The following is a 12633-nucleotide window of genomic DNA, read 5'->3' as shown; positions in this document are numbered from 1 at the left end:
CTTGCAGAAGCTTTTTATCTTGATGAGGTCCCAGTAGTTCATTTTTGTTCTTGATTCCCTTGCCTCTGGGGATGTGTCGAGGAGGAAATTGCTGCAATTGAGGTCTAGGAGGCTATTTCCTGCTTTCTTCTCTAGGGTTTTGATGGTTTCCTGTCTCACATTCAGATCCTTTATCCATTTTGAGTTTATTTTTGTGAATGGTGTCAGAAAGTGGTCTAGTTTCATTTTTCTACATGTTGCTGTCCAGCTCTCCCAACACCACCTGTTGAAGAGGCTGTCTTTTTTCCATTAGACATTCTTTCCTGCTTTGTCAAAGATTAATTGGCCATATACTTGTGGGTCCAATTCTGGGTTCTCTATTCTATTCCATTGGTCCATGTGTCTGTTTTTGTGCTACATGGCAATGAGGAAGAATGAAATATGGCCATTTGTAGCAAAGTGGATGGACCTCGAGGGTGTCATGCTAAGCAAAATAAGTCAGGCAGAGAAGGACAGATACCACATGTTTGCACTCATAGGTCTAACAAGACAAACCTAACAGAGGACCACAGGGAGGGGAAGGGGGAAAGAGAGCTGGGGAGAGTGAGGGACACAAATCATAAGCGACTGTTGAATACTGAAAATGAACCATGGACTGAAGGGGAGGGTGAGGGAGGGGGGGATGGTCATGGTGGGGGCCCTTGTGGGGAGAAGCACTGGGTGTTATATGGAAACCAATTTGACAATAAACTATTATAAAAAAGATAAAAAATGAAAAAAAATAAAGAAATCCCACCAAATGAGGACATAGAAAAAAATAAAATATTTTTAAAAATGGAAGTTTTAGAAAATTTGGAGTTTTAATGTTAAAGCAATGAAAAGTTAGAAACCTGCAACTGGACCCCCAGACAAATGCCAGCAGTGGCTGCAGGTTAAAAGCAGTGTCTCAGTCCCGTTACTGAACGTACCAGGCCAGAGTGCTGTCCACGAACTGATTATGTTACTGAGTTATTATAGTGACCCCATGAGGTAGATTCTGTTATTCCCACCCCCCCCTTTAACTCTCATTCCCAGACAGACAGGAAGCCAGGCTGGGAGATGAGGCGCTCCGCTTGGGGCTGCGCCCCGGTCAGGAGGGGAGGTGAGGACGCTAACCTCTGCCCGTACTTTTTTTTCTGTTTTTACATTTTTTTTAATGACTGTGTCCATTTTTTAATTTATTTATTTTTGAGAGACAGAGAGAGACAGCACGAACACAGGAGGGTCAGAGAGAGAGAGAGACACAGAATCCGAAGCAGGTTCCAGGCTCTGAGCTGTCAGCACAGAGCCTGATGCGGGGTTTGAACCCATGAACGTGAGATCATGACCTGGGCCGAAGTTGGACGTTCGACTGACTGAGCCACCCAGATGCCCCAATTTCTGTTTTTACTTTTATTTGCATGTATTTTATGCAGAATTTACTCCCGGCCATAAGTGTTTCTTTCTTCAGTTTCTTCTGGGGTATCTTTTCTTCTGTGCAGTTTCCTCTCCTGGTTTAGGAGCGGGCTGCTCTTGTTCAGTGGGGATCGTCTCTGTGGGGCCGGGAGGGCTCACCTGTGGGTTAATCCGACCCTGCGCCCTGTGAGTTCTACGCTACATCTTGGGGGCTTTGTTCACCTGGATTTGCTCACTGACCAGAGAATCGACATCTGAACCCTTAAGTTCAGCATTACTGTCTGCATTTTTAAGCAGGTGCAGTAAATTCACTCTTTTCTGGACCACGGACCCTGTGTCCCGCCCCACTGTTTGGCCTGGGCGCACCTACCAACTCCACGGACGTTGTCGCCTCGAATGGCGCACATTGCTTCTGCAAAGCGACATCTTTAAGATACGTGGTGGCTTCTTGGATAGGCACGCCCCTGATGGCCTGGGCAGTTTCACGGGTGTTCTTAAAGTGAACATGCAGATTTGAACCTCTTGATTTGCGTGCTTTTGTCGGGTTTTCTGGCTCAAGTGAATAGTGAACCATTTTCAGAGATCACCTCAGGCCGCTTACGGGAAGAGGACTCTGCCCGCACGTTAGTCACCAGGTCACAACGCCCCCTGCTACCACTCTCGTGTTGAAGGAGACAGTTATTTTCATGAAATGTGAGTGTTAGGAAGAAAATTATATTCAGATCTTTTGAGACAACTGAGAGATAAAGCTATGTGAATACCCTGGAATTCTAAATAGAATTTATAACCAAAATGGTATGTTTGTCATCTCACTCCTTCTCCATAATTAAATATGGAATTGGATTCGTTTTTTTAGTCTAGAAGTTCACTTGGACACCGTAACTCATGTATGACTCAACTGATCTTTAAAGACCTAGTTTTGAGTAATGTATACAAAATAAGAATCGAGGAGGGGGGTTAGCCTCTGCTTTGGAGGGCAGCCTGTCTACACCCGCGTTTTGGGATTCTTCCGAGTCGGGTATTTGTTCTCCTCTGTTTGTTTACATCAGTGTGGACTCCTGGACTGTCTCCTTGCTGGCAGAGCACAGGCTGGGGGCCTTTAAACATCAGAAATTTATTTCTCCCGGTTCTGAGGCTGGAAGTCAAGGTCAGGCCCCTGCTTGGTTGGGTGAAGGCCTTCTTTTAGGCCGCCGGCTTTGTGTATCTGCGCATGGCGGAAAGAGTCCAGGGATCTCTGGCGCCTCGTAGCGCGAATCCCATTCATTGGGGTTCCACCCTCAGACTTCAGCGTTTCCCGGAGAACGCCATCACCTTTGGGAGTTAGGATTTTAGCATGTGAATCTGGGGGGATGGGACACAGACATTCAGACCGTAGTGTGGGCATTATTTCACCCTCTGGGTTCTACTCCCCTGCTTCCTTTTGTCACTCAGGTTCCGGGTTTAATAATTGGGAACTCTTCTGGCGTCTTGTTGCTTCAGGCCCTCTGAGCTAACCTAATGAGGACGTGGACATGTGCATGCTGACCTGAGTGTATGCGGAGGTATCTACCAGCATTTAGTGTGCAACCACCTCTGTCTGTAGGAAGCTAAACAGGAGTCCATACTGATGTGTCAGACTCTCATCTGTGACCCCACGGATCATTCTAGACTCCTCCTCTTGCTTCTCTGTCACCTCTGACTCTACCACTGAGGAAGAAGCCACGTCTTTAATTGTTCCGTTCCAGGGTCCGTGAGTAGTGGGGTGAGGACTGTTAGATTCTGCCCCCGTGGAGTGACTCTGTCAACTCGAGTACACTGATTCCATGGGGTTTCTTTGCTTTTCGTCTTGCAGACTCCGCTCATTTCTAGAGTGACTCAGGTCAGCACCTCCCCGCCACCTCCTCTGATGAGGCTGTCCCGCACATTTGTAATGCGCTTATATTCTTTGGCCTTCTGCTGCCTTCCATTCCAGGATAGCCTGATTTTCCTAAACGTTTTCTTAAAATTTTACTACATCTGTGAGTTTTGACAAGTAGTACCATCATAGTGTCATATGGGAGAGTTCTGTCGCCCTCAGGGTGCCCCGTGCTTCGCCCAGCCGGTCTTTCTCCCCTCCCCTCGCAGCACCTGGCGGCCATGGGTCTTCTTATTATGTCGTATTCTGTCCAGCTGTAGTCTTGCCTTTTCCAGAATGTTGTATAATCATAATCACACAGCACACGGCCTTTTCATACTAGCTTTTTGCACTTGGTAATGTGGGTTTCAGCCTGACCTGTGTTTCCTCCTGGCCCGTTGGCATGTTTCTCTTCTGCTGAGTGATACTTGATTGTGCGGATGCCCCACAGCTTGTGTCTTGGCACACGCAGTTTGGGGTGGGGACGCGGAAAGCCGCCGGCAGCACTCCAAGCAGGTGTCGTGGGGACGTCAGTCTCCAGGCCAGTGGGGTGAATAGTGGCATGTGTGCTGGAACATACGCTAAGGTCACAGTCAGCTTTCTGAGAAGCGGCCAGTCTTCCAGAGTGACTGCCATTTTGCATTCTCCCCAGCAGTGGATGAGAAATGTTATGCTCCATATGCTAGCCAAGATCAATAGTCCATATTCAAATATTAGCCATTTCATAGGTGTAAGTGGGATCTCATGTTTAACTTCGGTTTGCTAATGACAGACGGGCATCTTTTCATATGCTTATCAGATCTGTATCTTTTCTGATGAATGTCTGCTCAGACCTTTGACTCACTTTTACTTGCTTGTTTGTTTTCTTCTTGTTGAGTTGCAAGTGTTCTTTGTATAGTTTTGACCCGAGTCCTTTAATCTGATGTGCAGGCCGGCAGAGGGGGCTGGTGTCATGCTCTAGGGTGCACTGAGAGGAGGGGGGAGTGACTTCTGACTCTAGTTTCCTGCCTGGGGCTCTGGGACGGGGTGTGTGTGTGTGTGTGTGTGTGTGTGTGTGTGTGCGCGCGCACGTGCGTGCGTGTGCAAGTGCGTGCACTGGCAGCAGGAGGAGGAAGGCTGAGAACCGAAAGCACTTGGGGAAGAAGGGGGAAAGAGGTGACTCACTCAGTTTTGAGTCAAGAAGGAAGACTCTTGAGGGGCTGGAGATGACAAATACATTACGGTTCCCGATTCAGATCCCGCTCCCGTCACCTTAGATGACTGAAGGGAAAGCCGAGTCAGGAGCAGGTAGGAGCTGGGCTGAGAACAGTGCAGTGCCATGTCTCCAAAGTGTTGACATTTCAAGAAGGAACCAAGTGTCAAGCGTGAACCGCTGTCACGGACCGAAGGACACCGCTGAAGAGAGTGTGCGGTTTGCATTGTCTGTCTTGCTGAGGTCAGTCACCTGTCAGTTTACTCCAGCGTCCTGTGCCTTTCGCCTCTGGGGCCTGTGATTTACTCTGTCAGGAGAGCTCTCCCTGACTTTATTGAATCTCCATCTTCAGCACCTTGTAGAGGTTCTCAAATTGGATTTTACACCGCGGGGGCTCTTTTGGCCCACATCAGACAGGGTCGGAGTTTTCTTTTATCTAATAGTACAACACTCTAATTATGTATCCCTCACTGTCCGTCTGTCTGTAGTGTAAATGGGCTGTTGCAGTAGTGAATTCCTTGAAAAAATCACTTGCCTTCTCGACTCTCCCCTTCTCTTGAAGCCTCAGTCCAGGCGGAATTAATTACCACATGTTAATTCGGTGGCTGGTCTGGTGGAGGGAGCGTGCGGCGCCGCCCAGGAGTCATAAGGATATGCTTCCTTTTCTTCTTTTCTGCCGCGGAAAGTGCAGTTCTCTGTTTCCTTCTTTACCGGACTGTCCCTAAGGATGGTCATTGCTGACTGATTCACAGAGGGGACAGTGTAGTAAAAAATAATTGCCGTCCCCGGTCGATCGTTACTGACGCCCGTCAGGGGTCTGGGGCTGTGTAATGAAGGGGCACCAGCACCAAGCGCCCGTCTCACGACGTGTGATTTTGTACGGAGAAGCTTTGTCTGAAAATCCTGGGGATATTCAGCAGTTGTTGTTAGTGGACTGAGAATTATTTCCGTGACACCACACACATGGGATAGCAGTGACCGCTTGTTGTTGTCCTGAGCTGATTATTGTTAATACCACTGGATTTCGTGTCCCAGAGAAAAAGGAGACTTTGTGCTGTAAACAATGAAAGATACTAATTTATACAGTAAACACATTTTTAGCACCTAAAATGTACCAGTGTTATAGTCTCCTGTTCCCTTCCCCTCCCAGAGTGTCACTTACCTTGAGTATTAACGCAGTGGTTACTCTTTCCAGAAAGATCTGAGTACTTGGTGAGGCTTACCTGCGCAGCATTGGGGGCACCCACACTGAACCGTGCTGTTGGACAGCAGCTGTGTAACGTCATGTAATGTCTGTAGCTTAAATTTTTTTTTTAATGTTTATTGTTTTGAGAGAGACAGAGCACAAGCCGGGGAGGGGCAGAGAGAGAGGGAGGCAGAATCGGAAGCAGGCTCCAGACTCCGAGCTGGCGGCACAGAGCCCGTGGCGGAGCTCGAACTCAGGAACCTTGGGATCGTGAACCTGACCTGAGCTGAAGGCAGATGCTTACCTGACGGAGCCACCCAGGCGCCCCATGTCTGTAGTTTAAAGTTTTTACCTTTTGTCTTTTTTTGCTATTTTTTTAATAGTGGAAAAATATACATAATCTAAAATTTGCCATTTTAACCGTTTCAAGAGTATAATTCAGTGGCATTACGTACACTCCCAGTGTGACTGTCACCTCTGTCTCCTTCTAAAATGGTGCCTTTGTCAGAAACCCAGTTCCGTACCTATTAGGGACTAGTTTCCCATTCCCCCTCCCTCAGCCCCTGGCTAACTCCTAATCAACTTTGTCTCTATGAATTTGCCTTCTCTAAGTGGTTCATGTAAGTGGAATCATAGAATCCTTGGTGCTTGGGTGGTTTTATTTACCATATTGTTTTCAGGGGTTTTGCCTGTGTTGTAACGCGTATCAGGACTTAAGTCCTCTTTACGGAAGAGTAATATTCCATTGTGCGTGCATACATCTTTATACTCTCCTTATATTCTAAATCAACCTTAGCACAGTGAGTCTGTTTTCTATATTCTTGACGCTTGCAGAGGTGTCTAGGTTAATTTTATTCTTTCTAACTCTCTCACAGGTCTGACGGATGAAAAAGTGAAGGCGTACCTATCCCTTCACCCCCAGGTGTTAGATGAGTTTGTGTCTGAAAGTGTCAGTGCAGAGACGGTAGAAAAATGGCTGAAGAGGAAAAACAACAAACCAGAAGGTAAGGGCTCGTTCGGACTGAGGGGATTATTTTCTAGTTTATAGTGACCAAAAAAATGGGCATTTAATACATGCTGGAAAATATAAAGTAGACAAAATTAGCATTTTAATTCTGTAAAAGTTCTACTATGTGTAAAAAGATAACATAAGTTAGAATGAGAGGAAGTAAATCACTAAAGTAAGATCCTTGGCTACATAAACGTTTATTTGGAAGAGACATGTTGAAAACTGCAGAAGTTAATATTAGGCTTGAATTCATTCAGTGATTAGCATTAATGAGGACACAAATGTGCTTTATATTTTAGAAATATATTATTACTTTGCAAAATCATTAAATAATTTCCGTGTACACACAGTAGGAAAAGAACTCTTCCCTTTGCATTAGATGTTTCGTTCACACTCATGAATGTAAGATGCTGGTTTTTCATGACGAAAGGGATGTGAGGTGAGATAAATTCCCCCTTAAGTTGAGCGTGTGTTAATATGTTGGATTTGAATATCCTAGCGCAGTTTTAAATGAATTTATATTCGACCAACTGTGACTTCTTGTTTCTATGAATGTTCTTCTTATAGTAGAAATTTATGTGACATATGATTTTAACTCTATGAAGAACTTTTATGTTAAAAACAAATACATGCCATTTTTCTGGAATTGTCTTGAGTGTAACAAGATGCCATAAGGAAAGCTTGTAAGTGACCGCTATTAAGAAGTTCCGAAGTCAGAACTGTGACCCTCCTAGGCTCCTTGGGCTGATTTTCCTCTGATTTTCAAAGTTTCTATAATTTTCTTATGGAGTTTCTATAATAAAGAGAGAAACCTTTACAAAAGAGAACTTTTGACATCAAAACACAAATTAGATTTTAAAGTCCAGGTACATGAGTGTGTGTGCGCATGTGTGTGTGGATGGAGAGGCAGAGAGAAGTAGACGTAAATCGCGGAAACAGACATAGCACTTCCAAAACGGTCGCAGCCTTTACTACTGAGGACAAAGCTTGAGGCGGCGCATCTCTGCGCTAACAACCTCCCGCGTTTGGAAACAGTCTGAGATGTTTGTTTGACACTTCGAAACATGACTGAGTAGTGCTTACAGCACCTCGTATAAAGATACGGATTTTGTCAACTTGCTGAATAACGATGGATAATAATAACGTGCAAGAATACGTGATATTTGTGAGATGGGAAATTGAGTACAGGTCTTAGAAAATGAAAAGTTTTTATTGTGCCTTAATGTCACCATGATCCTGTTAAACTTCTCGTAGATTTTGATAAATAGCTGAATGTGTTACTGCGTGTCTTTCAAATCTGTTTTCTCTATTAGTTAATGAAATACTACTTCAGACTGTTGAGTACACACACTCAGGAGGCAAAGGCTTATTAATAATAGCAGGTGTCGCTGAAGCAATGCTCGCTCCTTCCTGAAGACACAGTTGTCCCTACACGGAGACCATCTTGCTGGTGGCCCTGCTGAGGGCTGGGATCAGGAACCAGAAGCAGCTGGATGAGGTGTGACTTGGGGCTTCCCTCTAGCAGTGTGGCCCCTGCAGACAAGGCCACGCCCAGCTTTCAGCTGCAAAAGGACCTTCAGTCTCCCGCTGTGGTCGCTGGGCCTCTCCTGCCCCTTCTTCCAGGGGCTTTGTCTCAGGACCAGGTCCTTGCTGACCGTGTGAGCTGAGGTGTCCCGCTAATCTTGTGGGAGGGGCTTGAAGAAAGCCCCGCCCACCTTCATGGACCTACTGATGCTAAACCTCTTTGCCTCCCGTGTGTGATTCTAGATTACGGGCAGTGGCTGAAACATGGGTCTCTCTCCCTCACTCCCTCACTTCCTTACTATATTTTGAAATTTTGCGTTCTCCTCAGCGAGGCCTTCTTCTCCTTCCAAATGGCTGCCCTGAAAGTGCTTCGAGGAAGGACATTTTTGCGCAGAGGATTTGGGGGAGTGTTTCTGTTTCCAGGCCAGACCCAGGGACAGAAGGTGTGACCGACAAGTTCTGGGAGAATGTGGTTGAAAATGAGAGAGGGGCCGGCCTATCCAGATCGTTTCACTCTGTGTCAGTTTGGCGAGAAAATGACCTAAGGAAAACTGTGCTTTATGCACAGCAAGTACTCAGCAAATACTGATTTTATTTATTTTCAACCACGGATAAGCCAGCCTCGTGTGGAACTGATCTGCACTACGGGGCAGTCACGCACAGTATACGGTACTCCCTTTAGGGAAAGACCGTCTATGAAAATTCAGATTTCAGCAAGTGAATAACAGGATGATTATTTACATACAGAAGGATGTTTGCTCTTAAAATGTGCAGGGTCCGTGCTGCTTGCAAGTGTGTTCTTCACGGTGTCGTCACACTGTCCAGAAAGCTCGAGTTTCTTCCTTCACGTAGTATTTTATTGAGCACCTACTGTTCAGTGCTCAGAGGCTTAATGCTGGGGAGAGAGGGGCGGGAGGCTGCTTTCAGTCGCACTGGGGCAGAGCCCACGACGCATCAGACTGCGTGCCCAGAGCAGGGGTGATTCCAGGGAGTCGCTCTGTTCATCTCCCGACGACCCTTCGCATCTGGGACAGTGAGTGAGGGCCCGGCGGCCACGTTTGCTTGCTGGGCCTGAGCTGCCGCCAGGGAGGCGGCGGGGTCTCGGCGGGGTCTCGGGGAGCCCCGCACCGCAGCTCTGCGCCGCTGCAGGGCTCCGGCCGCGGGGATTGTGCTTGAAGCACCCTTGTCAGCAGCACCCCGATGCATCGGGGAGGGGCTCTCTGAACATTTTGAAGGAACGGACAAGTCAGTGAAGAGGGTTAGATTCTCAGGCTGCAGGGGAACCGCCGTCAGGCTTGCGCCCCGAATCAGAGCGACTTTTATACTTTTATGCTCTTCCTCTCGCCCCTACTCATTGGCGGGCTTGTGGAGGGAAGGGCCGCGTGATGCAGGTCAATCCCTCGCAGTGCGTTGTCTCTTCGTGTTGTCGGCAAACGGGTCAGGCGCTCTCGGGGTCCTAGCCGACGCCGTCTGCCGGAGTTCACAGGCAGACAAACGGGAGGGCGTGTACGTGCCTGTCTCGCGCCCGTTAGTCGGGCTAAGGCCGCACACAGGCCGGGCGTGGAGGCTCCGAGCCAGAGTGGCCTGCGGAGGGTCCCCACCAAGGTCAACCGCTCTGTTTTGTGCCGACAGAGAAGGGGGTTTGGGAAAGGTGAACCCACAGGTGTTTTCAGAGACTGACATTTCCAGTGTCCTTACTGTTACTCTTCTCAGTTTAATTTTATTGCTTTCATAACATTTGCATTTTAAATCCTCAAAGTTCTGTCTGCAGTTGGGAGGCAAATTGCCTTTCGAAGGTGGACCTCTGATCCAAAACGCCAAACAATTTCAAGCGATGTTGGGAATTGGAGGTAGCGTTTATTTCTTTTGTAACTTTGTGTTCTCATTTAGAGAATGGATAAATATTCCCTGAAGGTACTGGGGACCGCACCCACTCACAGCCATTCGTCCATTTGGCAAAAACTTCAGGAAGAAAACAAGTTACCTAGGTCATGAATTGAATTGTTTTACTACATTTTGTATTTTGTGTTAGTTTTATGCAGGGTAACTGACAGGCGCAGCTGGCACTCATCAAGACGCAGATCACTAAACTATCGGACATCTACACAAGCACCAAGGTGTAAATATCAGATTAACATGTCAGCACTAGGGTGTGATGGAGAGCCGCCCCTTTGCATTTCCGGTGGAGCAGTCACACAGCTCTGCGTCCCTGTTGCCATTTCAGTACTTTAGTACTTCAATTATGCTCAGGAAGAATCACGATTACCTTGACTGTCAGCAAAGTCCCCTTTTGGCTTCTAATGTCAAAACTATTAGTTGACAACGTCGGTGGCATCAGAAGGGAGAACAGTTGGAAGTCAGTGTGACTCTATATGGCATTTCCTGGTATTGGAATAATATTTAAAATATATGGACGTCGTTTAAAATCCCCAAAGCGTGGGGCGCCTGGGTGGCTCAGTCGGTTAAGCAGGTGACTTCAGCTCAGGTCATGATCTCAGTCTGTGGGTTCGAGCCCCGCGTCAGGCTCTGTGTTGACAGCTAGCTCAGAGCCTGGAGCCTGCTTCCGATTCTATGTCTCCTTCTCTCTCTGCCCCTCCCCTGCTCACTCTCTGCCTCTCTCTCTCAAAATAAAGACATAAAAAATTTTTTTTAAGTCCCCAAAGCATAACTGCAATATTCATATCCTAAAGATAAGCTGTTTGGAATGCAAGAGAGTGATTGATCGGACCCACATCATTTAAGAATTATGACGTCAGCCTTTATGTCCAAGAATTTCTATTGTTACTATGTTTATATGTCTAACATATCAACTAGCTGACCACATCACTATCCGCGGACCTGTAAATGTCCAGTGATTAATAATGAAAACATCGGTGCTGTCAGCTGCCTTCAATATTTTCAACAAATACATGGTTTCTTTTTTTTACTCAAAGAATGTAGTTACTACATATTTTTCACCTCTCCATGATTCTAGAGATGGAACAATTTTCATTCAAAGAGATCTACTAAGTATTTCATACCTAGAATTGGTGAGATTTAAATCATGTCCCCTAAACCTACTATTTGCAGCCCAAAATGCAGATTAAATAGCGTTTGCCCTGCTTAGCATATACCAGATGGTTCCTGTGCTAGTATTTATAAAGTAGGATATGAGATCAATGGGGCGTGTATTAGTTTGCCAAAGCGCGCAGTGCTAGAAGGTTTTAGGAAGTGGGACACTGATAAATTCAGTGTTAACTATTAGTACATAGCACGAATAAGGAAAAACCCGCCACATCATTGAAATGATTTACTTGGAGCTTCATTTGGGCATGTTCTTTTCCTTGAAATGATGTTGTGTCAGTTATGGAAATTACATTTTCACATAGACATTTTGTGTCTCATTTTTTTGGGGGGGGAACTGAAACAAAATGTGTTGAGTGCCTTGATTTGCATCATAAATAATCATAAGTTCACAATCTGTTACTAGAAGGGGGATACAGTTCATTTGCAAAGAGTTACTTGATGTATTCCATTAATTCTGCTAATTGTTCATATTACGGCAAAGGTGTAACTTTAATATGTGCTTTTTGAGAGTGTTTGGACTCTATAGCAACCTAATCAAGTTGATTGCGATTTTGATAATTTTAAATATTAATTCAGATCATCACAAATAATGTTAGTGATTAAGAAACTAATTCAAATAATTTTAGTAGCTTTGTTACAAGCTAGATTAATTTCTGAAGCAGTTTTTGTAGCATCTATAAAGTTCCTAGCGGTGGCAGCCATTATTTGTACATTGAACATCATTACTGCATTTCCCAGGTAACGTTTTGTTTATAAGTGATTCTGATGAATGAAAATGTTATGAGCTAATGGATTTTTGAAAATACTTTGTTTTCATTGGTGTTTCTTTTCATAAAATATGTATTTTCTGATGTTCCATATAATAGAAAAGGATATTTAATTAAAATCATCACATCTATTTAATAGACTTTATTTCAGCATTTAAATTTATGTTTTACTTAACACATTTTATTTTTAAATTTTTTAATGTTTTATTTTTTATATTTTATTTATTTTATTTATTTTTTAATAGTTTATATTCAAATTGGTTTCCATATAACACCCAGTGCTTCTCCCCCACAAGTGCCCCCCACCATGACCATCACCCCCTTCCCTCCCTCCCCCTCCCCCTTCAGTCCATGGTTCGTTTTCAGTATTCAGTAGTCTTTCATGATTTATGTCCCCTTCGTCTCCCTAAGGTCCTCTGTTAGATTTCTCCTGTTAGACCTATGAGTGCAAACACATGGTATCTGTCCTTCTCTGCCTGACTTATTTCACTTAGCATAACACCCTCAAGGTCCATCCACTTTCCTACAAATGGCCAGATTTCATTCTTTCTCATTGCCATATGGTACTCCATTGTGTATATATACCACATCTTCTTGATCCAT

The 12633-nt window shown here is 45.2% G+C and overlaps 1 protein-coding gene across 5 annotated transcripts in view; it reads left to right on the top strand.

Annotated features, from left to right (window-relative positions):
* Window positions 1-12633, top strand: part of PDE10A (phosphodiesterase 10A) — a 227918-nt gene that overhangs the window by 48462 nt on the left and 166823 nt on the right. For all 5 annotated transcript variants that reach the window (XM_029944403.1, XM_029944402.1, XM_029944400.1 and 2 more), the window contains exon 2: window positions 6540-6668. In XM_029944403.1, the coding sequence (XP_029800263.1) occupies window positions 6540-6668 (129 nt within the window). The remainder of the gene's footprint in view (window positions 1-6539; window positions 6669-12633) is intronic.

The sequence above is a fragment of the Suricata suricatta genome, chromosome 7, assembly GCF_006229205.1.
Source record: "Suricata suricatta isolate VVHF042 chromosome 7, meerkat_22Aug2017_6uvM2_HiC, whole genome shotgun sequence".
NCBI classification, from domain to species: Eukaryota; Metazoa; Chordata; class Mammalia; order Carnivora; family Herpestidae; genus Suricata; species Suricata suricatta.
The sequence above is the reverse complement of the archived record's forward strand: the minus strand, read 5'-3'. Positions and strand labels throughout refer to the sequence as shown.